The sequence below is a fragment of the Girardinichthys multiradiatus genome, chromosome 9 (assembly GCF_021462225.1).
Source record: "Girardinichthys multiradiatus isolate DD_20200921_A chromosome 9, DD_fGirMul_XY1, whole genome shotgun sequence".
NCBI classification, from domain to species: Eukaryota; Metazoa; Chordata; class Actinopteri; order Cyprinodontiformes; family Goodeidae; genus Girardinichthys; species Girardinichthys multiradiatus.
In genome coordinates this window covers 10,487,221-10,514,590 of record NC_061802.1, presented here as the reverse complement: position 1 = coordinate 10,514,590, position 27,370 = coordinate 10,487,221, and the positions used below count along the sequence as shown (strand labels likewise).

At 38.3% G+C, this 27,370-nt stretch overlaps 1 protein-coding gene across 2 annotated transcripts in view; it reads right to left on the bottom strand.

The window, feature by feature from the left end:
* fcho1 (FCH and mu domain containing endocytic adaptor 1) overlaps positions 1–27,370 on the bottom strand; it is a 66,449-nt gene that overhangs the window by 25,615 nt on the left and 13,464 nt on the right. Inside the window, exons 2-4 of one of the 2 annotated variants that reach the window (XM_047375973.1) lie at positions 20,989–21,112; positions 20,676–20,726; positions 4,654–4,745 (exon numbers count right to left, since the gene is read on the bottom strand). In XM_047375973.1, the coding sequence (XP_047231929.1) occupies positions 4,654–4,745; positions 20,676–20,702 (119 nt within the window). In that variant the 5' untranslated portion in view covers positions 20,703–20,726; positions 20,989–21,112. The remainder of the gene's footprint in view (positions 1–4,653; positions 4,746–20,675; positions 20,727–20,988; positions 21,113–27,370) is intronic. The other variant, XM_047375972.1, reaches the window with a different exon arrangement.

Genomic DNA, 27,370 nt, shown 5'->3' with positions numbered 1-27,370 from the left:
CACTGCAGCAGCTGCCCTTAGCAAAACCTGCAGGAAAAAACCACAAAGCCAGTTAGTGTTTGCCTAAAGTACATTTCTCATCTTTCTATACTTTATATTTATTAGCAACAAATTCTCACATATAATAGGTTGTAGGTATATTGAATTATTTAATCAATGATAAATTATCTAAATACAGAAACCATTAGACACAAAAATCAGGTCTTTTACGGATCCTTGAAAACCAAACACTTCAGAGCTATCAAGTCATGCTAACCACACTCTCTGGCTAGAAGATAGGATAGACGACTCAAAGTCAGCTATGGTCTACATTAGTTGGGTCTTCAAATATGAAGTTAGGGAAAGCACAGAGATAATCTATTTGAAAAGAAAGCACTTTCAGTGACATATTGACAATTCTGCATTTCTTTCAGGCTGTGAGAGAGAAAGAGAGAACAATCCTCAGATAACAGGAAGGCTCAACTGAGTACAGCAAAATCACAGCAGGATCCACTTGAATTCTCTTGAGAATTTAGACTGTTACTTTGCCTAGCTTTCAGACCGGCCTGCCAATCGATCGGTGCACTAATGAAAGCACTAATGAAAGCTGATGTTTTAGTAATGCAAGCCAAGCTAGCCATGTCTAAATAAGACATGGTTAAAAATATCATCTCCAAGTAATTTTTTACTAGTTTTACCATTTAAAATAGTAATAGCCTGTTTAACACTCATCCCTTTCAGATCTATCTATAATTTTCATATTACGTAATACATACTATTACGCCTCTCAATTTAAAGATCCTGACATGGAATGAGGGTTAAAATTAACACATTAATATTACAAGCCTGATCCAAATTGGGGGTATTATAAAACTATATCCACTATGAACTATAAAAGGATAATAGGGGATTACAGAAGAGTTTGACACAGTAAAAAGTAAAGCCAACAACAGCACCTGTTCAGTCTGGAGGTCCGCACAGAACAGAGACATCCTATCATCCTCCACTGTCCATCTAATCTGAGAAATATGTTGATCGGCAGAATCTGATGCAGATCCTAACATGTTGAGGACAGTGCGCCACAACGTTGCTTGTATTTAAAGCACTGAATGGATTAGGACAGCATGTATGACGATCACAACACAGATTGCGGCCCTGGAGGAAGTTCTGCATGGGAAATCCCTCACAGGTGAATATCATGACTTGTAAGCCACGTCCTTTTGCTTCCACAATTGCCCTTTCTTGATCTGTCTGGATCACATTCTGGTACTAGAGTGCTTCTGTTTCATTTCCTGACTGCTGATTCGTTGTCTGCTGCTGTTGAACAGATAAGTGAACTTCCCCTGTGAGGAATGAGACAAGTGCTCTGAAACAATGTCAGGATTATATCAGTAGCATAGCAGTTTCCTCTGCGTTTGTGCTGACTTTCAGCACTGACAACCAATGCCCTGTGGGAACCTCCTCTCAATGTAGTTTTATTATAACAACCTATTTCTCTGTCAAGACATGTATTGGTTTTTTAACTGACTGCAGCATTTACACACTGCAGCAAAGCCCATCAAGCTCACTGATCTTGCAGGGTCAATGTCTGTATTTTGCAAAAACAACAAAGACAGTGCAGGTAAACATCATAATTGCTAATGAACCTTGGCTGATATCTTGTTTTGAGAGAGAAAATGTGTTGGAATGAAAGAAATATGCACTTTCCTTTCCTTTTGACCGTAAATATTTATTTAGGGTCAAAATTAGATAAACAAAACCCAGTTACATGGGACAAAATACAGTGGTTTATTGATTTCCAATTTTGTATTTTAACAAGACACAAAATATGTGAAAAGCACATTTGAAGTGAAAATTTGAATCAGTTGATTTAAATGAACAGCAGACCAGTCAGGAGTGGACACCTTATTAAATAAACACAGGAATCTATGAAACTTTTAAAAACTTATGACCACAATCACTTTCTATAGGAGTAATTAAGTCCCAACACCTTCTACAACTAACTCTGATTAACAAAGATCACCTAAAACAAAGTGTGTACTACTGCAGTACTACTGTAGTATGCAAAGTCACAAAGAAACAGTCTAAGTAAAAGAAAGCACTTCTGTACTGGGAGTTGGTTTTTTACAGTAAGCACAGATTTTACAGTAACTATGTAACCAATTGTTTTACTGCAGAAAAGAGTCTGTAAACTTTCAAAGTACGAATACACAACAAATGAGCTGGAAAACGCACAAGTTAAACTGAAAATGAAACTCACATGAAGCCTTTCAAACAGCTCAAAAACCCCCTTTGTTTATTATTATCTCTTAGTATGCGTAGGTCTTTTAATTGAATAATGGTTATTTCAATTACTTCTTATAAGATAACGAGGATTTAAGTGTAACAGGGAGAGGGCTCTGATAAAAATCTGCTACTTTGTGACAAATGCTGCTTGCTGAAAATATTCCCTATTGCTCTTCTACTGATGGCAGTAAAAGTTCTGGGAGATGAGAAACATAAGCTTCTCCTTTGGTAAATCAGAGCTACGTAAGGTCTTGCAGTTGAAGTTAAGGTGGATTACGGTCAAACCAGTACACTTGGGTTGGATTTGTCCAAAATTCACAGGTCCAATAATTTATCCAGATCCAAACAACTATGAGTTGTTTTTCCAGACAAGCTATAGGTGTTCAGTCATTGTGCAGCAGCACAATAGTTTTAGTCAACAGATAATTTTTATGAATTTATCTCCCTTGATTTCAAGAAAAACAATAACTGTATTTTACCAAGTGGTGTTTATAGAAATGCTTAGGCTAGAATCTGAGCCCACATCCAATTGACAAGCCTAATGCCTACATGTGTTAATGTTCAGGCTTTATACAGCAACAATATACCCATTAAAGCACATTACACTGTGTGGATAATGTTAATATCTAAATAAATTACAGTTAAACCAGACAAAAATCATAATGTATACAGTTAATAAATTCATTTGATCTTAATGTTACATGGAAGTACGGTCTCTGTTATGTTAATTAGGGTTTAAAGCATTTAAAAGAAACAGCATAGTATGTTTCTTCGGAGTAGCACTCATGAAATGAGCCGTATTTGTTGTTTTGCTTATTTCCAGATTAATCGCATCATGTCCAACATTCAAAACATGCAGTGTTTTAGCATTTAATTTTGAAACTTGTAAAAAAAAATGTCATACTTTGTGCATTAAATCCTTGTTATGATTTGTTGCATGCAATAAATGCAAAAGGGCAGCTAAAAAAATAAATACAATTTAAATGAACTGCTCAGATAAAAAAAAATTACTCCTTTGAAATAATTATTTGAAAAGTTAGTAGATAAATCAACTGTAAAAACAATTAAAACACGATGCTCTGAATTATGAAGATTTCTTTCTACTTTTCACATGTAACATTTTAAATATGCACATCACCTATCGTTTGATAAACAGGCTAAATTTGTCTCTGCAAAAGGCCAAGTGTATTTAATTCAGAATCCAGATGGAGAATTTGAGGGTTTTGTAAGCAAATACTGAACACATTGGAGCAATCTGTTGGGTTTTCCTCTCTAACTCTTCTAATGCTTTAAGTGATGCTTTTAGTTTAATTAATTCCTTAACATGGAAGCAAACACAGGGCTGTCGGGGGTCTGCAACCTGCGGCTCCAAAGCCACATGTGGCTTTTAAAAAACTAATTCAGCAAAGCTTTTAAATATCAGGGCAATAGGAAGAGCATGTTTTAGCAATTATTTTGTATGTTTTTATGCAGCATCTACTCAGAATGTCCATGACCGCAGGGCACTAATAGTACAAGACTTTTTGAAGCAATTTTATGCTATTTAGGTGCAAACAAAATGCATTATATTATATATATTATATATAAATGCAAAATATTATTTTGAGCGAGCCACCTATTTTTCTTAATTTCTTTCCCATTGTAAACATTAGATGTGTTCCTTTGTTCTAAAGACAAAAATAGATATACGATTACTTCTGATTCTTTAACTACACTAGTTAAAGTAAAACACTTTATTTAGGGTTTTTCCCGCTCCCCCCAAAGGATGAAGTAGGTTTTCTGACTCTAAAATTGTATTTAGTAGCAGTGAGGCCAAAACTGGTTCTTCAGTAGGAAAAGGTTGCTGACCCCTGAACAATGTTCATTTCATAATATCTCTGTTTTTCATAATATTTACGATTAAAAGTGGAGAAAATTTCAAGTCACTTTTTAATTTAATCCAAAAAAGTCAAAACTTCAACTGATCTGCTGCACCTACTTTTATTTTGACTAAGATGAGACTTAAGAGGAAGTGTTTGCGTAAAGTCAGATGTAGTTGCAGTTGGCATCATAAATATTTATGTCCTGCAAGGAGCTTCTCAACAGAAACTTATTAGGTTTCTCCGAATATCTGATGTACTCTAGCAGCACAGAATAGTGGTGAAACGTGATTGACTGGTCAGGGAGTCGATTTGAATAGTTCTAGGAGAGATATCCTTGATTTTTCTAAAATCTGCAGGCTACTCTTTGAAAGCACACATTGGTGATAAACCAACAGATTAAACTAAACTCTGAGCACATCAGCTAACCTTGGCCCAGTCTCCCATCTTTTTCTCAGAGTACAGAATCAGGAATGTCGGATTTCACCCTGCACTCCCATCACAGAGCCACCTCCCACACAAGCCTTACCTCTCTCGGACAAACTCGGCGAGCTCTTTGGTTGCCAGCTGGCCATGCTTCATGTTGTGGTAGAGCACGTCAAAGCCGCCATTCTTCTCCCCCTGCAGAGACACAAATTAAACAGACAGATACCGACTGTTAGCACTAAGTCAGGAAACAGTGCCAAGTGATGCTAACACCTTTTTAGGGTTAAAACAGCAAATAGGTTGCAATAAAAGTAGAAAAGCAGTCTATTTGCTAGGCTACTGATAGTTTTGGATCAAATTAATGTTGTAAATAACATTACTGTTACATTTGCTAGGCTGTTATGAACAACAAATAAATGTAGTAAACTAACCCTAACAGGCAAAGGCCCCCCTGTAACAGGCTTCAAAACTGTATAAAAACAGTTTTCTGTAAATTAATTTACATTTCAGTATCATTTCTGATTTTTATTAAGATAAGCTGAACTTAAATGTTTGTTAGTTGTTTTTTTTTTGTTTGTTTAGATGTGGTAACTGGAGAATGAATAAACATGGTTTCCTGTGCCGAACTTTAAATCCTTTAAACCTTATTAGTACCAGGCCAAAAATACATAAACAGACTGAAAAAGTTAGGAACAACCTTAAATATATCACAGCAATGAGAACAGGCATGTGTAAACCCTATGCTTCCCTCAGCCTTAATGTAATTACGTTGTTACAAAACTTATTTCTGACCACTGAGCTTTTGTGTAATTGACCAAAGAACACGTGGGATCAGTGATCCCAAGGAGAAAACATTTTGTTAGAGTGCCCCTGGCCTAACTTCTTTACATTTTTTTTATTAAATTTAATCCATTTTATTGCCATCACATTTTAAGATAAGCAGATTATTTTTTTTAGAGATGCAAACGGAAAGCCTCCAGAATTTACACAGCTAGCTCTAATTGGAGGCCGGCTGGTCATAAACTAGAAAAAAGGAAACATTTTTACCCTCAGTGAACGTACTATCATCAGCTCAACCATGCTGCACCAACAACAAAACTCTTCAGCGCAGAGCATCTGACTAAGTGGAGAGGATTTATCAGAGAGGCCTTTAAAAATGAACTCAAAGGAAGCAAAAAGGCTGGAAGAAGCTTCCCAAAAAGGAACATTTTTTCTCTGGATCTATGTTAGCTGTTCATTTAAGCTGCTTCTATGGGGAAGCTGCGGGCAGGAGAGAGCGACGGGTTGAATTTACGACAGGAAAGTCGCCGTGTTTTATCGTTCTATCGGTCATGGGATGTGCAGGACTAAAAAATGTTGGCAATCTTTTGGAAATCTTACAGTTAGGGTATCTGATAACTACAGGAAAAGCACACAGGGACTGCAGTTAGTAACGTTAACTTCCCTAATCATGCCAGTAAAATGATAAGAGTTTAAAATGCCTACTTTCTAGTCATGTTGTCTTTGCACTGAAATAACAGCCAAAACATTTAAGATCAGTGCATCTTTATTCTCATTATAAACTTTGTTTTTTTTCTCATATTAATTCCCGTTGAGATATCGGTCTCAGAAAATGAAATGGATTGCTACATGTCTGCTTACTAGTTTCTCAGGAAAAGTACAATTGTATTATGACACCAGCATTTTCTTTCTATTTGAAAAGCATCTTTATTCAACGCAAAATTACAGGGAAGGCTGCACGACTTCTACCTGAGTCTGAATATAATCTGACAGAGATAAACATCCATCGCTTCTGAGGAAAAAAAATCCATTCAATCAAATAAAAAACTACAAGAAATTGTCGACGTCTGAAATGTCACATCCATATCTGTCAAGTACAAACTTCAGGAGAATAATCATTTAAATGTCAGAAAGTCAGAAAGCCAACATCGCAACCATTCGGATTTAACACAGACTACATCGCATCACATCCATCAGTGCTGTAATTTCACAAGCCTACACCTGTTTTAACTTGACTCTCTTTAATCCAAGGAAGTCCAGCTGAGGCAGCCACACAGTTACTCAAAGGGTGTGTCTGGACTTCAGCCTCACCACATTTTTTTAGTAAACAGACAGTTGGACCCCTCATGTTGCCACAGACACAGTCAGCTGCTTCTCAAGACCTAAAAATATCCCGTTTGAGGAGAACAGACCCTTTCCCAGGTACCAGGGTAAAGGCTGGAATCCCGAGAAAAGCTCGGGAATCACCACACACACGTATGAAACCAACACACAGACGCATAGAGCCAGCTGTAAGAAGAAAAAACAGACATGCAAGCTGAGAGGAATCGCACCAGGTTGAACAACATTAAACAAGCACAATCTCTCACTTTTTCAGAACCCCCTTTTTTCCCCTCATGTAAGCAAGAAAAAAGTTATCCCTGTATATTGTTCTGCTCATTTGATTTTCATAGATGTGTCCCTGTGCTTTTGGCTCATCTTAGGTCATTTTTCCATATTTTACAGGTTAACCCATCATTATAGAACTTAATTTGATAGGTTTTTTTAAAGCACAACACACATATTTGCCTCCTTCTACAAATAAAAGAGTCTAAAGTCATAGTTCAGGCACAACAGATAAGAAGTGATTTTGTAGGGGCTATTCTTAACATAAGGCCCTCCCGAGCCTCTTGCTCTAACCCCGACTCTAACCTGAAACCAAACACCAAGTCAGTCAGTCAGTCATTTTCTATACCGTTTCTTCCATAGTGGGTCGCGGGGAAGCTGGTGCCCATCTCCAGCAGTCTATGGGCGGGAGGTGGGGTACATCCTGGACAGGTCGCCAGTTCATCGCAGGGCAACACAGACACACACAGGACAAACAGCCATGCAAGCCAAGCTCATTCATACACCTAAGGGCAATTTAAAAGAGACCATTTAACCTAACAGGGATGTTTTTGGACTGTGGGAGGAAGCTGGAGTACCCGGTGAGAACCTCCGCATGCACTGGGAGAACATGCAAACTCCATGCAGAAAGACACCCGGCCGGGAGTCGAACCCAGGACCGTCTTGCTGCAAGGCAACCGCGCCACCGTGCAGCCCCGAACACCAAGTCTCAATCTTCAAATAGTCCTTCAAAAGTGCATCAAATCTCAGTACCGCTGAATATCAGAAATACTGTTAAACACACATGAAATATACTGTGTTGTAGTAAAGGTTTGAAGAACTATTCAGGGTTTGAAAAGATTTAGGAATGAAGACATTGTTGAACTGTAACCTTAAAATAAGTGAATAAATACATGGCAAATCCACTTAAATTTTTAATAGTTATGTATTATTTTATTTATTTATTAACTGTCTAAAAGATGGTGTATCATCAGAAGCCCTCTGTAGTTTAAAAGGCCGACAGAAATTCCTTATAAGCCTGTTGTAGTTGGCGAATGCCTTATGTCGACATTCTACCCTTGCCACAGAAAGGTGAGCTGACCGTTTCAGTTCAGGCTCAAACACACACACACACACACACACACACACACACACACACACACACACACACCTGCCTATCCAAAGCTAAACACAGCACCTGTCCACCATGACTGGCAGGCTGGTCCATTGGCGGCATACAAAGCCAGCCTGTCTGTCAAAATGGTTCTGCACAGTCAGTGTTGTGAGGTATTTCAAAAAGCAAATATGAACACTTTACGATGGGAACCATGTGCAACTTTCCCTAAGACATACAGGTCCTTCTCAAAATATTAGCATATTGTGATAAAGTTCATTATTTTCCATAATGTCGTGATGAAAATTTAGCATTCATATATTTTAGATTCATTGCACACTAGCTGAAATATTTCAGGTCTTTTATTGTCTTAATACGGATGATTTTGGCATACAGCTCATGAAAACCCAAAATTCCTATCTCACACAATTAGCATATCATTAAAAGGGTCTCTAAACGAGCTATGAACCTAATCATCTGAATCAACGAGTTAACTCTAAACACCTGCAAAAGATTCCTGAGGCCTTTAAAACTCCCAGCCTGGTTCATCACTCAAAACTCCAATCATGGGTAAGACTGCCGACCTGACTGCTGTCCAGAAGGCCACTATTGACACCCTCAAGCAAGAGGGTAAGACACAGAAAGAAATTTCTGAACGAATAGACAGTTCCCAGAGTGCTGTATCAAGGCACCTCATTGGGAAGTCTGTGGGAAGGAAAAAGTGTGGCAGAAAACGCTGCACAACGAGAAGAGGTGACCGGACCCTGAGGAAGATTGTGGAGAAGGGCCGATTCCAGACCTTGGGGGACCTGCGGAAGCAGTGGACTGAGTCTGGAGTAGAAACATCCAGAGCCACCGTGCACAGGCGTGTGCAGGAAATGGGCTACAGGTGCCGCATTCCCCAGGTCAAGCCACTTTTGAACCAGAAACAGCGGCAGAAGCGTCTGACCTGGGCTACAGAGAAGCAGCACTGGACTGTTGCTCAGTGGTCCAAAGTACTTTTTTCGGATGAAAGCAAATTCTGCATGTCATTAGGAAATCAAGGTGCCAGAGTCTGGAGGAAGACTGGGGAGAAGGAAATGCCAAAATGCCAGAAGTCCAGTGTCAAGTACCCACAGTCAGTGATGGTCTGGGGTGCCGTGTCAGCTGCTGGTGTCGGTCCACTGTGTTTTATCAAGGGCAGGGTCAATGCAGCTAGCTATCAGGAGATTTTGGAGCACTTCATGCTTCCATCTGCTGAAAAGCTTTATGGAGATGAAGATTTCATTTTTCAGCACGACCTGGCACCTGCTCACAGTGCCAAAACCACTGGTAAATGGTTTACTGACCATGGTATCACTGTGCTCAATTGGCCTGCCAACTCTCCTGACCTGAACCCCATAGAGAATCTGTGGGATATTGTGAAGAGAACGTTGAGAGACTCAAGACCCAACACTCTGGATGAGCTAAAGGCCGCTATCGAAGCATCCTGGGCCTCCATAAGACCTCAGCAGTGCCACAGGCTGATTGCCTCCATGCCACGCCGCATTGAAGCAGTCATTTCTGCAAAAGGATTCCTGACCAAGTATTGAGTGCATAACTGTACATGATTATTTGAAGGTTGACGTTTTTTGTATTAAAAACATCTTTCTTTTATTGGTCGGATTAAATATGCTAATTTTGTGAGATAGGAATTTTGGGTTTTCATGAGCTGTATGCCAAAATCATCCGTATTAAGACAATAAAAGACCTGAAATATTTCAGTTAGTGTGCAATGAATCTAAAATATATGAATGTTAAATTTTCATCATTACATTATGGAAAATAATGAACTTTATCACAATATGCTAATATTTTGAGAAGGACCTGTACATATGTAGCTTATGTAAAACACAGTTGGTTTTCACAATCAGATCTTCTATTTCTTTATCTTCTTCACAATATTCCCACCTTGCTCCCTGAGCTTTAACATCTCGGCTACTAAAACCATACATTAAGGCTGGATATCAAGGGATGTAACCATCCATCCAAATGTTGAAGTATATTATTGACATGCAGAGAGTGAATGCATGGCTCTCCAAATTCAATATCCAACAGAATCTTGCATCCAAGCAGTCCTTTGCAACTGCAACACTGCACACACTGATACTCCAATGATTGTGATTTGAAGCATTATGCAGCTCTAGTTTGAATCAACCAAAATCAGTATCGACAGTTTAAAGCGTTGCAGAACCCGCAGATCAGAAGTCACCAGCACCCCCCACACACCCTACAAACATGCAAGGATGAGCAGGTAATGACTATGGATAGATGGATGGATTTTACAGACCCTCCAGAAGATCCTGCTAATTTCAAACACCTAACAGCTCCCAAATGCAGAATGCAGGGACAGGTTTACAACCCTGCACACTTTTGGAAGAAATAATTATCTTTCTGTCAACACTCTAGATCACAACACTTAAACTATGAAGTGCAAAAGGAAGACAAAACACAAACATCTCTGCAAAATCAAAGTGTGGCCACGCTGAAAAGTCCAGCATATCACTGTGTGTTTAAATGCGCTACACATTGTTTCAGAAACACACATTTAGATGTGAATTTATGCCAAACTATGATTGTAAATTAAAGGGAAGCTGGAAACATAACTTCAGCTTTAGTTGAATAATTCTTGTCATTCGAAATATGCAAACCCCCATTACTTTACTCTTTTGCTAATCTCGTATTCATCAATTAAATTGACCGAGTTGGTCATGCATGATTGGGCTCATTACCATGACGATAAGGCAAGTGATGGGAGTTGAGACGCCGGAAAATTTGAGGGACGTTTACAGAGATATGGTCAAGTTTCTGACAATGATTCAAACACTACTGAGGATGGTCAGAAATCTACTTCACTTGCTGAAGGAAAATTATTTGAACTCTGTAAACAGGATGCCAGTAGTGGTATGGTAAGTTAAGATGCCTGTTTTTACCTTTTTCCTCATTTGAGGTGTTGAACATTAGGCTTTAAAAAAACAAAAAAATGCGGTAACAGACAATCTCTGATCTCAAAGCAAAACATACGTAGACACAAAGAACTAAATATTTTACTCTCAGCACCACACAGCAAGATTACATGATATACCAAAATACAAAACCCAACTCTAATGAAGTTTGGACGTTGTGGAAAACATACATAAAAAACAGAATACAATGATTGGCAAATCTTGTTAAACCTATATGCAACTGAATACACTACAGAGACAAGATATTTAATGTTCAAACTGATAAATCGTATCGTTGCTTGAATTTGATACTTGCAAAATGTTCCAAAAAAGCAGTAACAGGTGCAACAAAAGACTGGGAAAGTTGAGGAATGCTCAAAAAACACCCATTTGGAACATTCCCAAGGTGAAATTTAAATCAGCTTGGTGTATGAATACTTTGGGCTCAACTGAGGCTGCATATTTAAGCTTTAGTGAAAAATAGTCACATATTTCCAAAGCTTTTAACCCAGAAATCAACATAAAAATTGAAGCCAGACTGCCAGTGCTGCTTAGAGGTTTGCTGACTCAGTTGTTCTGTATATTGGGTCGGTTGAGCTGAATGAACACATCCACAGCAGAGCCGGGTTGGTAGCATCAGGAGAAGATAGCTGCAGCTCAGCAGCACAGATTGCCAGTTTGTTGAGGGGTGTAAATATTCACATCTGCCTTTCTGAAATGATTTTCTGCTTGCTGTATTAAACATGAGAAGCAGACATATGGCAGGTTCCTTGATAGATACGGCCATCACCTGTCATGGTGTCTGTGCTTGTAACTGAGATATTAATTGGTTCTCTCTGACAACGTATCTCCTCAAAACTGGAGTAAAAAAAATCTTATTAATACCAAATATAATGTTTTGGGATCCCACAGAAAAAGGTGATTCTTTAAAAGATACTACTTTCCTAATGGTTATGTTTTAATTCACATTTTAAAAAGTACAGAACTGTTAATATTTATTTTCTGTTCGTTTTAGACAACCCGAGGTCTTAAGAAAAAAAGATGAAAAGCAAATTAGGAAACAATGGATAAAAAAAAAAACTTTGCTGTTCAGCTTGATATTTTTAAACACGTTACACAACCGCAGGGTAGCAATGCAGGGGTAGAGAAATATGTTCCATATAATATGAACCAAAAGCTAAAAATATGAAGTTTTGACAGATCTGCTTATTTTTGTAAATGCCACTCCTGCTTTCTTACACTAGCTAAAATCCTTAAAAACACGTGTGTACCGAACCGATATGAATGCGTGTACCGTAACACCCCCAAATGTTACTAAAATAATTGTTTCCAACACTATCTGTGCTTGGGACAAGAAATGTAACACGTTTTAGGGCAGCTGATTTTTCCTATGATAGAAAAGTGTAAAAGCCTTCTTTCAGCCAGCTGACCAGCAGCCTGTAGCAACAACTAGGGGAGGGGCCTTACCATGTTACTCTATGCTCTTTAACTTAAATGCACACTGGCATTTTCCCTGGCATCTCAATAAAATTGCTTTAAACCGTAGGAATACTCTACATTGAATGAAAAAAATCCACTGTTTCCTAATTTCTTTCAATTCTGGTGTAAAACAAACTGGATTAATTAAACATCAAACATGATCCAAGGACAAGAAACACCTTAATTTGCTAAGGATGTAATTAATTATAGCTGCAGGCTTCCCCCTGTGAGCTTTGAGCACAATTTCTATGTAGTTAATGGGGAAAGACAGAGCTCTGTGAGAAGGCTTTGTGACCGGCTGCGGAGGCTTTTGAGCCAAACATCACAAGGCTGTGTGAGCAGCTCGTTCCCAAGCGGCTCTGTTGGCTAATTAGCTGAAGGGCTGGTTTGTCTTACACAGCTTTTTAGATCTGAAAGCTGTCTGGGTGGGAAAGCATTTTTTATTACTGTTAAACATGCAGGCTTGTAAACAACACATTATAGTTAAAGAAGTTGTAAAATAAACCTATATTAAAGCTATTTATTGATGCTGTTCTTATTTTTACATGTGCATCATATAACAAATTATAGTTCACTGCTTTTACCTGGATGTTGGAGCACAAAAACTGAAACAGTCAGTCAGTCATTTTCTACCGCTTATTCCATAGTGGGTCGCGGGGGAGCTGGTGCCTATCTCCAGCAGAGGCAGGGTACACCCTGGACAGGTTGCCAGTCCATCGCAGGGCAACACACATACAACCATGCACACACTCATTCATACACCTAAGGGCAATTTAGAGAGACCAATTAACCTAACAGGCATAACAAGATAAACAAAAAATTTAAAAGTAAGAATTCAAAAGGGCTTAAACGTACTAACCCTCTCACCTGTGCTGGAAATCTAAACCTTCAAATGGCATCATAAAGAGGGAGGTTTTATTTTTATAAAGTTACATTTAATGGTTTAAATGGGACATATGCAAAATCCCAATTTTTTGGCCTTTAAATACATTTTGTTGTGTACTTGGAGTCTCTAGTAGTGCAGAAAAGTTTAATTTAGTCTCTAGGTGCTGCGTAGATATCTTTATATTCTGTTTGGGTTATATTTCTCAGTCTGTTCAGTTTTCTTTATCATTTGTTACGATTTCCAACTGCTCGGTCACAGTATTTACTCCAGAACAGCTAAACAAGGTCATGAACCGGTTGATTAATTTTGTGTATCCGCCAATTAAATTTTGTAGTCCAACCTCAAGTACAGGTCCTTCTCAAAATATTAGCATATTGTGATAAAGTTCATTATTTTCCATAATGTCATGATGAAAATTTAACATTCATATATTTTAGATTCATTGCACACTAACTGAAATATTTCAGGTCTTTTATTGTCTTAATACGGATGATTTTGGCATACAGCTCATGAAAACCCAAAATTCCTATCTCACAAAATTAGCATATTTCATCCGACCAATAAAAAAAAAAAAGTGTTTTTAATACAAAAAACGTCAACCTTCAAATAATCATGTACAGTTATGCACTCAATACTTGGTCGGGAATCCTTTTGCAGAAATGACTGCTTCAATGCGGCGTGGCATGGAGGCAATCAGCCTGTGGCACTGCTGAGGTCTTATGGAGGCCCAGGATGCTTCGATAGCGGCCTTTAGCTCATCCAGAGTGTTGGGTCTTGAGTCTCTCAACGTTCTCTTCACAATATCCCACAGATTCTCTATGGGGTTCAGGTCAGGAGAGTTGGCAGGCCAATTGAGCACAGTGATACCATGGTCAGTAAACCATTTACCAGTGGCTTTGGCACTGTGAGCAGGTGCCAGGTCGTGCTGAAAAATGAAATCTTCATCTCCATAAAGCTTTTCAGCCGATGGAAGCATGAAGTGCTCCAAAATCTCCTGATAGCTAGCTGCATTGACCCTGCCCTTGATAAAACACAGTGGACCAACACCAGCAGCTGACATGGCACCCCAGACCATCACTGACTGTGGGTACTTGACACTGGACTTCTGGCATTTTGGCATTTCCTTCTCCCCAGTCTTCCTCCAGACTCTGGCAACTTGATTTCCGAATGACATGCAGAATTTGCTTTCATCCGAAAAAAGTACTTTGGACCACTGAGCAACAGTCCAGTGCTGCTTCTCTGTAGCCCAGGTCAGGCGCTTCTGCCGCTGTTTCTGGTTCAAAAGTGGCTTGACCTGGGGAATGCGGCACCTGTAGCTCATTTCCTGCACACGCCTGTGCACGGTGGCTCTGGATGTTTCTACTCCAGACTCAGTCCACTGCTTCCGCAGGTCCCCCAAGGTCTGGAATCGGCCCTTCTCCACAATCTTCCTCAGGGTCCGGTCACCTCTTCTCGTTGTGCAGCGTCTTCTGCCACACTTTTTCCTTCCCACAGACTTCCCACTGAGGGGCCTTGATACAGCACTCTGGGAACCGCCTATTCGTTCAGAAATTTCTTTCTGTGTCTTACCCTCTTGCTTGAGGGTGTCAATAGTGGCCTTCTGGACAGCAGTCAGGTCAGCAGTCTTACCCATGATTGGGATTTTGAGTGATGAACCAGGCTGGGAGTTTTAAAGGCCTCAGGAATCTTTTGCAGGTGTTTAGAGTTAACTTGTTGATTCAGATGATTAGGTTCATAGCTCGTTTAGAGACCCTTTTAATGATATGCTAATTTTGTGAGATAGGAATTTTGGGTTTTCATGAGCTGTATGCCAAAATCATCCATATTAAGACAATAAAAGACCTGAAATATTTCAGTTAGTGTGCAATGAATCTAAAATATATGAATGTTAAATTTTCATCATGACATTATGGAAAATAATGAACTTTATCACAATATGCTAATATTTTGAGAAGGACCTGTATGCCTATGCTGCAAGAGGATAAGTTCGATTCGGTTGTTGGGTGTATTAACCCACACAATTTATTAAAAAGTCACCCAGCATCAGAACCTCTAAATTTAATTTTTCATGGAAATGTTCCTACATCAAAAAGGGAAAGTCCTATTTCCTCCACTTCGAGGGCGAGTTCTCCTCCGCCAGTATCAAGAAGGATTTCCTGAAAGACTTCATCTGATTAAGGGGTCAGTTCCTGGCCATTGTTTTGATAGCAATAGCATCGTGCCTCCTGCTTATGTTAGTGCATGTGGTGCTTTTAGCTCCATTTATTTATTACATTAACAATTTTGCATTGTTTTTGTGTTTTTGTCTCGTTTCTGCGCCGCAAGATAATTGTTATCAAACTACAAAAATGGGCGAACAGATTAAAGTGGAGCACTCTTTGACCTGGAGGGGGGCAGAGTGCGAAGTGCCTTAACAGCACTTAAAGAGACGGCACCAAAACAAATTGCTCTCAGACGCACCTCAGAACAGGGGTCAAAGGTGAGCCTGTGGAGCTACAATAACAAAGAATTCAGACAATAGCATTGCAATTCCACTTTATATAGACCACAACTGAATGATATAATGTGAAAAGGAATTAAAAGCATATGTCTCCTTTAAATACACTCATCGTCATCATAAACTAAACACTGAATTCAAAGAATTGCAGGATCCTATGGGTAAATAATGACACTTTCTACACCACAGGGCAGAAAGAAAGTAAGAAAGAGAAGTAGGGCACACCTAAAATAGATGTGGCAGGTGTGCAACGACAGAACAGAATGGAAAATGTCAGGACTCATTAAAAAAGAAGCAGACAAAGAGAAAAGGAGGAACCCATAATAGCTGAGAAATGTACAATAGAATCGGAGCAAAGCAGGAAGGTCAAAGAGTCTGACTCCTGCACTTTATACATGACAACAATAGTAGCCAACTGGGTACTGAAAACAACAACTCTTTTGTTCCGTGTGGTTCGTTTGGACGCACTGGAGCCAGGTTCTGGAGGTAATGCTAGGTCTGAACCAGCTCAACTGTAGGAAATTCACAGATTGTCTTTAAATCTCTTTAAGATGTTGGGTTATCACAGTGCAGAGTCTACGTGTCACAGCAAACATCAGTCTGTTATGGACTCAGTGCTTCTCCAACACAAATTTCCGGGCTAAGAACCACAAAATGGATTTGATATCAAGCACTGGCACCCAACCAACACTGGAACCCTCTTATTAAAGAATGGCAAATAACAAGAGGTTCCCGTAGCTGAATCCAAACCATTAATCTCATTAATTTGCCATGAAACAAGCTGGAAACTGGCCATCATGCTGCAAGTTAGTAAACTGGCCAGTTCAATTTGAGAACACAAGAATAAAATGTAAACATGGTGAAATTCTTGAACAGCTAAGACATAGATTTCACATCTTCCCTCCTGTTACTATTGAATCCCAGTTGGACACACCTTCTCATTCATAGAGTTTTCTTTATTTTCATGACTATGAATATTGTAGCTTCACACTGAATGCATCTAAACTATGAATTAACACATGTGGAATTATATACTGAACAAAAAAGTGAAGAACCTAGAATATAAGACATTTTCAGTTGTTTCACAAAGTAGCCACCTTTTCCTTTGATTACTGCTCCACACACTCTTGGCATTCTGTTGATGAGCTTCAAGAGGTAGTCACCTGGAATGGTTTTAACTTCACAGGTGTGCCCTGTCAGGTTTAATAAGTGGGATTTCAAGCCATATAAATGGGGTTGGGACCATCAGTTGTGTTGTGCGGGAGGTGGATACAGTACACAGCTGATAGTCCTACTGAATAGACTTAGAATTTGTATTATGGCAAGAAAAAAGCAGCTAAGTAAAGAAAAACGAGTGGCCATCATTACTTTAAGAAATGATGGTCAGTCAGTCTGAACAATTGAGAAAACTTTGAAAGTGTCCCCAAGTGCAGTTGCAAAAACCATCAAGCGCTACAAAGAAACTGGCTCACATGAGGACCGCCCCAGGAAAGGAAGACCAAGAGTCACCTCTGCTGCGGACGATAAGTTAATCCGAGTCACCAGCCTCAGAAATCGCTGGTTAACAACTTTTGGTCAACACTATATATATATATACACAGGGGTTGGACAATGAAACTGAAACACCTGTCATTTTAGTGTGGGAGGTTTCATGGCTAAATTGGACCAGCCTGGTAGCCAGTCTTCATTGATTGCACATTGCACCAGTAAGAGCAGAGTGTGAAGGGTCAATTAGCAGGGTAAGAGCACAGGTTTGCTCAAAATATTGAAATGCACTCAACATTATGGGTGACATACCAGAGTTCAAAAGAGGACAAATTGTTGGTGCACGTCTTGCTGGCGCATCTGTGACCAAGACAGCAAGTCTTTGTGATGTATCAAGAACCACGGTATCCAGGGTAATGTCAGCATACCACCAAGAAGGATGAACCACATCCAACAGGATTAACAGTGGACGCAAGAGGAAGCTGTCTGAAAGGGATGTTCGGGTGCTAACCTGGATTGCATCCAAAAAACATAAAACCACCGCTGCCCAAATCACGGCAGAATTAAATGTGCACCTCAACTCTCCTGTTTCCACCAGAACTGTCCGTTGGGAGCTCCACAGGGTCAATATACACAGCCGGGCTGCTATAGCCAAACCTTTGGTCATTCATGCCAATGCCAAACGTTGGTTTCAATGGTGCAAGGAGCGCAAATCTTGGGCTGTGGACAATGTGAAACATGTATTGTTCTCTGATGAGTCCACCTTTACTGTTTTCCCCACATCCGGGAGAGTTACGGTGTGGAGAAGCCCCAAAGAAGCGTACCACCCAGACTGTTGCATGCCCAGAGTGAAGCATGGGGGTGGATCAGTGATGGTTTGGGCTGCCATATCATGGCATTCCCTTGGCCCAATACTTGTGCTAGATGGGCGCGTCACTGCCAAGGACTACTGAACCATTCTTGAGAACTATGTGCATCCAATGGTTCAAACATTGTATCCTGAAGGCGGTGCCGTGTATCAGGATGACAATGCACCAATACACACAGCAAGACTGGTGAAAGATTGGTTTGATGAACATGAAAGTGAAGTTGAACATCTCCCATGGCCTGCACAGTCACCAGATCTAAATATTATTAAGCCACTTTGGGGTGTTTTGGAGGAGCGAGTCAGGAAACGTTTTCCTCCACCAGTATCACGTAGTGACCTGGCCACTATCCTGCAAGAAGAATGGCTTAAAATCCCTCTGACCACTGTGCAGGACTTGTATATGTCATTCCCAAGACGAATTGACGCTGTATTGGCCGCAAAAGGAGGCCCTACACCATACTAATAAATTATTGGGGTCTAAAACCAGGTGTTTCTGAAAGCTCGGTAAGATTCGACAGAAGGTGTGAGATTTCAAGTTTTGTCACAGATTCACAGTTGAATTAGGTCTGGGTTTTTGACTTGAATATGGTGTGATTTACACCCTTCATTTCAACCTTGGCTCCTCCCATTAACCCTGACCACCCTCCCTGTCCCTGCTGAACATAAGAATTAGCCCAGCATGATGATGTCACCACCATGTTTTACCATGGGGATGATACAAAGTGTTTTGCATGTAGGTCAAAAGGTTCAACTTTGGTGTCATCTTTCACAATCTTTCACATCACGTCATGGGACCCCCAAAATAGCTTGTGGCCATTTTCAACAGCATTTTCTTTTTCTATGGCTGAACTGTTGATCTCTGCAACTTCACAACAGTTGTCAAGGACCGCTGGCCTTTTCCCCTAAATAAAAACTCCTCTTGTTCTATTGTATTTATATCCAAATGCAGCCCTTTTTTTAGATATATTTCTGCATTTTCAGATTTTATGGTTAAAATGTTTTAAAAACTGTGCATCATGCATTTTCCTTCAAGTTCCAAAGTCAAATTTCAATTTGAAATGTTTAGCTATTTAAATGTTTAAGAAAAACTATTTAAATATACCTTATAATATTAATAATAATATTAAGAAGAAAAAACTAAATATAATTTGTGAATTACATTTATTATTAAATTTTTTTCTAAAGAAATGAACCGATCCATCTGTAGCATTTGGAATTCCCAATGTTATTTGAAAGCAGACGTTTTTCATCCAATCAGAATTCACTCTGCTCCGTTCTGTTACTAGGCAGACAAAGTGGCAGTATTAGCTTGGTGACTGGCATTGCTGGCCTTGCAAGGCTAACTCTAAAAGGGTTTTGTCATGTTTGACAATAAAATCAGCCAACTTTATGATTCCTCTGAGTGGACGGGCTTTGTATTCATAATGCTTATGACAAATTCATTGTAATGTCTGGACTTCCAATCAAAGATCATCTTGTATCCTTCCTGGGTAGCGTTAGCGAAGTTCATTTAGGAGCTGGCAGGCTGTCAGCTGCTGTGTTCAGAGATGTTAGCAACTGCAAGGAACCTCACAGCTGGACAGAACTGAATTTGGACCGGAAAAAATGGCTTTTGAGAGGCCTTTCACCTCCTCCACATGTACTGCTAAATGAGAAGCTCTGGGCAGGTGAAAGTTTCTGATTTAAAAAGCTTATTTAAGTCAGCTCATCGCCATTGAAATTTCTGCATTTGTATGAGGCTGTTAGCCGTGAAGTTACAGAGATCAGCCTGGGTTACGTGGTCTGTGAGATACAGGAATAAACTTATGAGATAAAACATTTAAAGACAATTGTTTCATGTCATGATAATTTATCCATTTCTCATCAAATGGCCACAATACTGGCCATTTGATGAGAAATGTTGCTTTTATTCTGCTCCCTTCACATCAGTCTTGGAGTTTTTGTCTCTCTTTATTTCAATCAACATGGAGCTCACCAGGTTTCTGGTAAATTAATGTCAAAGGTCCTTCCATCTGCTACTGTGCAATTGACAATTATGTGAATTTTGTTGCTGTATTGAAAAAATACCAATAAAATACACTGAAGTTTGTGATTTTAGGGTAGCAAAATGTGCAAGGCTCTAACTTACCAAACACTTCAGGTTTAACCTTGCATTTTAATATCATAAAATGTCCTGAAGACGACTCTGCTAGAAATGACAACTGAATTTATATTGTTTTAACACAGTAATATATAACAGTATTAGAGTAATATACAGAAATATTAATAACAATGTTTGCAATGTTGAAGACAGGTCTCCTTAATTTCAATATAAAATATATCTCTAAGGTTATAACTTGATAAACAGCAGGGAGTCAGAAGCACACTGTCTACTAAGAATGGAAAAATAAACCTCAGAGGTTCAAAGCATGTAAAATAGTAACACATTAGTTATTACACTATTACAAGTGTGTTTTTCAGGACACTCACCCAGAAGTTGTTCTGAAAGACCGCCATTGTCGCTCAAAAGTAGCCAGCAATCTAAGAAAAAGAAAATGACATGAATGTTCAGCCCAGCAAAGACTGATGTTTTAATTTTATTAAAATCTGACATATATTTCCTCAACTACTGAGAAAAATGACCTGGAAAAAATCCTTTGGATTTCTTTATTAGTCTTCAAAAGGTTTTCATTTTCAATCTTGGTTCTACCAAGTGACAACAGCTTGCAGTATCAATATCTCAGCAAATTGCACAAAAATGAGCTCTGTGAAATGTTTCTCTTTATAATAACTCCTGAGACACCTTTAGTGTAGGATGGGAGCCCCTGAGAGAGAGGAGAGGGGAGGGGAGCTTAACAAATGGCTTGAAAGAAGTTAGTGAACGGATGGAGGCTGATGATGAAGGAGGGGGTAGTCCCATTAGGGAACTGGATGATAAGAAAGAACAGAGGAGAAGACAAATTAAGGTGCTAGTAAACACAAAGCAGACGATAAAATATATACAGTTCTAAGGGATGAGTGGCTCCTTTAGGTACTGTGGTTGACCACATTTGTTGCCGTTTCTGCTCATACAGCATCTTGCATCCACGATAACATTTCAGAAAAAACAATCAACTGGATTTAAGGCAGTGTTATAGGATTCTTATACATATTCCAAGTCAAAGTTCATTACTTTCATACTTTTCAAAGAGGATTCGATGAATACTGGATGGATGGACTGATGGACATAGTCGGTCAAGTGGACAGATGGACAAAAGGATGGATAAAAAGACGGATGCAGACAGGAAAAACATAGATGCACAGAAGAATATATGGATGGATGGAAGGCAAATACTCCAGACAGTAAGAATTGATTTTATTTTATTTTTTCACAACATGGGTACCGGTTAAAGAAATACATATTAAACAACAAGCCACTGCCCTTTCCACAAAAATCCATCATGAGGAAATTGTTTCCCCAAGGGTTGCCCGCATAAAGGATTCCCGCTATCCCGTCTATTTTGCTGACAGTGAGTGTACGTGAGACAGCGTGTGTGCTGACAACAGCCGTTTTTTCTGAATTGGCATTGACTTGGCTCAAGTCTGGTGACCTGACATTAAACAGCAGCTGCACACAGAAAAACTCTGTAACAGCTATAGCACAACACACCCCGACCTGATACACCTCACACCTTATTAATTAACTCAGCAGAGGGACCAGAGGCCCTGCAAAGAGCTCTCGTAGAGGAGAAATACAGAAATATAAGAGGTTAGCCAACATAATGAGGTCATATGCATACCTCAAATTAATTTCCATCCGAATCTTATCACAACTGATCAATCTAGTTAAAGTTAACAAAAAAGACTAGAAATAAACAGTAACAATATAATGATTAAATGTACTATATAACAGGCAGTTATAAATATAACGATTGCTATGATTAAACTAAGCAAGATGACTGAAGAGCATTCAGGCCATTTGTTGATATATTTCACACTTTATTACTTAATGTGGACAGATGCATATTCTCTGTGCATCTTCTTACAATGATGCATATGAATGACTAGATGTGGACTTTTATTAAAGTCTTTGCTGAAGGTCATGACCTGGCACCTTTGTCCAATTGAAATGGATGCACTTGCTTTCCTTCAGAACAACCTGTTTTACCGCGAGTCGTTTTAAACACTGCCTCTTCCAGCTGTCTGTTGTGCCTTGCTGTAGTGTTTAAATGGTACACAGACAAAATGTGGGTTCAATTAGTTTTATTTCTGTGCCAACACAACACTCAGGCGCAAAGCCTAACTGATGTGGATGTATTTGTGCTTATGTGCATGTGCAGGGACCCATATTTGTACTTCACCATGGACCAATAGTTTTTCTTATTTTCCTGTTGCTTTAGGAATCACAAGTGGATGTATTGGTTTTCTGTGCATGGTCTCCATCAGGTGGTCGGGGAAACTGTCAGCATGCTTACTTTGAAATGTGCAGCACACTTTCATCTGCAAAGAGACTGCATCACTACTAGGGGATGCTTAAAAAAATACTTTTTTAAAGCATCTAAGAAACGATTCACCTTTTAAAAAAAAATCTATCTTCTGAGAATGATTTCCTTTATCACACTTAAAATTTAAAATCTATGCTGTGTGAGAAGTATATTTGTACACCGGAACCAGGATTCTTAATAAATAATAAATAAAAAAAATCATACCACTATCTTCAATAATAAACCCAAACAGATATTCCTGAAGGTCTGCTGTACACTGATATCAAGGACAGATATATATATATTTTTAATCTTTTTTAATATCTCGGAGGTTTGTTTCATCACATGAGGCTGAACTTTATCAGAAGCATGTATGTTTCTTGTGCTAGGAGGAGCTGTAAAATGAGGGGTCATTATTGGAAACAGGGTTTCCACACTTTGGGAGAAGATTACCTGGATTCCATACTTTTCCAGAGTTAATATTAATTATTTTTTTCCAGTACAATAAAAATGTACCTAGTTGGATTATATCATTTGTATGTTCGATAAATCCTAAAAACAACACGATGCTGAGGTTGGCTTCCGATCCAGGTGTGTAGTGAAGTGCACTTGTTTTTTAGGTTTTTTGGTCAAACCACCTCTGCTTTAAAATCTATAAACACTTAAATTTGTAAATCTGGACTGAATTATCCTAAAATGTATCAATGTAAAGTACACTGATCTAAACAAAAACAATCTAAGAAGGTCTAGATCCCAAACAAACCCTCATTAAAAGTAAAAAAAAAATACTGAGGGTTTAACTGTGTCATGTAATCCAATTAGCTCTCTATCTAAATGCATTTCTTCAGTATCTACCTATTGAATTAGATTTGGCAGCATCCTTAAACACAGAAGAAAAAAAATTGATAAAACAAAATTTAGGGGGAAAAATAGTTTCATATAAAACCTCACTAATCAATCTGACAAAAATTCTAATTGAAATATTTAATTTAAAAGGATAGAGGATGTAAATACAGTATGTACAAATTGAAGAATCAAATATGATTTTGTCTTTTAGATAAAAGAATAAAGTCTGGAAAGTCAAACTTTTTCCATACTCATCCAGATCTGGAAAATCTCATTTTTACGACTGCATAGGAACCATGTGGAAAAAGAATTTCAAAACCACAATCTTTAGAAACATTTTCTATTAAATGAAAATAAAAGTTAAACTGCTTTCATCCGGATCTCCCAGTCCCACTTTTCTAGTACCTTCAACCCTTATTGTGTGTAAATGAGGTCAAAGAGTCAGGAAGAGGGTGAAAGTGGACACGGCAGCAGCAACACAGTTAGACTCACCGTTTCAGATGAGGAGTATAATTTTTTTAAAAGACACAGAGCCGAATCCAACCAGCCTTATCAACAAAGACACACTGACCTCCTCCTGTGCCTCGCTCCAAGTGTCTGACAACACACAGATGGCAGCCAAGAAAAATTGGGACTTTAAGAAAAGCAGATGGAGAGGAGTGAAAGAAAGTCTCTCACACTAACGATGACTACCCACAGACCATACAATTCCTGCAAAAAACAAACGATAGATCTTCTCCACCAACACGGGGATTCGTCCTTTTTCCTTCCTTTTCACTGGCTTTTTGCCAGAGTTGGGTCAACTGGCAGATGTTCTCTGTGGAAAGGATAACCAGTATAAACCTCCTCCTTTCTAACAAGCTTCACCTGGTTTTCTCTCTACGCTGGGTAATAAAAAAGGTTGTGGAGGAATTTTGTCCCTATTTTTCTCATCTAGTGGCTGCTCAGTACAGCAGATAAAGCAAGCAAGCTAAAAATGGAATCCGGCTAAATGTGGTGACACAGCAGAGCGTGGAATAAAGATGCTTCGGTAACCTTCCAACAGGCACATTTGTCTCAAGCACAGGTTGTGTAGCTGAGGGGAGAAAATAAATGAAGCATGAGAAAAGAAGGACGCACTGAGGTAAAAACAGGTGAAATCAAGGAAAAGCGGTTAGAAGAACAGACTTATAGGTTAAGCACAATGATATAAGCCAAAAAACAAGAAATAAAAGAACAATACCTGTTTTAATGACCATGGTACCACTATGATGGATTAGCCAACAACTAGCCTGACCTAACGAGGATCGCCAATATCCCAAAGCTGATTGATGAAATAATTCAAGCAACAAGGAGCAAAAGCAGAGGTACTGAGTACAAATATGGTACAGTATACGGACACACCTTTCAGTGGACCGCAATGTTGAGTGTATTTAAAACATTATTTTAAATTGGACTTACGTAATATTTAAAATGCATATTGGGGTTTGATTAGCTGTAAGCCGTAACCATCAAAACTAACACAAATAAACACCTATCATGCATCTACAATGTATCACTAAGTGTAATCAAATTTTTTAAATGAACTTCTGAAATAAATGTACTTTTTGCCAAAAAACACAAAAAACCAACGTATATAATTTATCAAAAAATCCATTTCTGAGATGTACTGCTGTGTAAAGAAAGGTTCATAAAAACACAAAACGATTAACTTTTATTATTAACTCTTGATGTTCCTCGACTGTCCACTGTTGCTACATGCTTATCCAGGAGGAGTGAATGCTGCAAGTTACTGACTCGAAGCAATCTGCTGGGTTCCTTAGATACAAAAACTTTTTAAACAATTTGAATAATAAACTGAACCTGGCTGAACTGTTTGCTAATTAGGATTAATTGGAATATCTATACTTGACTGGACATCTGCATGATTCGATTGAATCGACTTTCTAAAGTCTCGAGACGACATGTGTTGTGAATTGGCGCTATAGAAATAAAACTGATTGAATTGAACTGAATGTTCCCAGTAACAGAATAAAGGAAGCACACTATTGTGGGTTTTCAAATAAACGTATTAGATACTACTAAAATAAAATACTTATTATTAGGTATACAAAAAAGCAAAATACAATAAAAGATGAGGATTGACAGGATTCCTTTCAATTAGAGGTTCTAGATTGACCTCATATATACATATACATATACATATATACATATATATATACATATATATATATGTATATATATATATATATATATATATATATATATACATATATATATATATATATATATATATACGTATATATATACATATATATATGTATATATATATATATATATATATGTATATATATATATATATACATATATACATATATATATATATTATATATATATCACACAGTCATATTCAATAAATGAGATTATTTGAAAGTTTATTTATTTCAGTAAATCTATTCACTAAGTGAAAAACATCATATAGTTATTAATTACACACAGACTGATGTTTTCAAGCCTTTGTTTCTGGTAATTATGATGATTTTCTGCTTACAGCTAATGAAAACATGACATTTGTGATTAGAATATGACATCAGACCAATAAAAAACATTTTTTAATACAGAAATGTGTGCTGAATTCCTGCCTAAAGGTTATTTTCAAAAGGTACTTTTAATGTAACAAACGCAGCCTCATTGCAACGCATATTCTAATTTATTCAATATGACTGTAGTTACACATCAGTCAAAGGCGTCAATTTGACAATGAACTAACTTTGCAAAAGCAGGAGAATTATCCTTGCAAATCTCCCAATTTGATAGGCCCTTTGCAAAGTCATTGAATTTTATAAAACTACTGATATAAATTTTATTTGTTAAAATCTTTCGACATTGTTGCAAACAATGCCTTTGGCCACTTTTAAACCAGAGTTTCTGTTTTTATATGTAGGTGCAAAGATCTGTAAAACAGTCGCCTTCTCCCTGCCTTTCCATCTTACAGTTTGGTTGCGTCAAACGACCTAAGCATTCAACATGAAGCATTTCTTTTAAAATTTACTTCTTCTCCTAAATGAACTTTTGACTGGTAAAGAATATTGAGCCTTTCTCGGTTTGCTTTCCTAGATTTTGAGAAGCTGGTTAGGCTGTTACAAGGAAATATTTTGTGTTTTTATGAGGACATAAAAACAGAAGCAGCTTAACTGTTTATAAGTGGAAAATGTAACTTTACATAGTGGCTAGGCAAACATTTACTCATAAAGCAGATGTGACATTTAGAGAAACAGGACAAGGATGAAGCAGACTGAGCTGATGGAGCAATTCGAAGTCTGCTGTGCAGAAGATTGACTCTGCTGTTCTTCTATATTAGTTTTAAGCCCGATTAGGCAAACCGAGGATGACAGATGAGTTTGTGTCAGATCCAATTTCCTGTTAGCCGCCACCAGCACTGCACTGCTCTCCTCTGTCACATCTGATGACTCATGACTGGAGCTTACCGTTTAGAGAGAGATTTAACTGGATCATGTCACTGAGGGGGGGACAAATGTTTAACAAACGCAACAACCAGAGCTTATGTTAGAGTATCTAAGAAGACAAATTTATCATTGTTGCAATATTATTACATGCAAGAAAAGTTAGCTGCTCTTATGCCAGTAATATATTTGGTGATGCTGGTTGTTTATTTAACCAAAAAATGCTTTAAGGGTGCATAAAATGTTCTGCTAAAGTCATTACCAACCTGAATTAGTGTTCAGTTCAATTCAGTTTATTTATATAGCAAATTAAAATATTGCAATCTGCTTTATCTTCCCAATAACCATTTTTGGTTTTCTGATAATCTGACTTGTCTATTCCATTTTGTTTTATATTAAAAAGGACTACAACACATAAAAGGGGAAAATAATT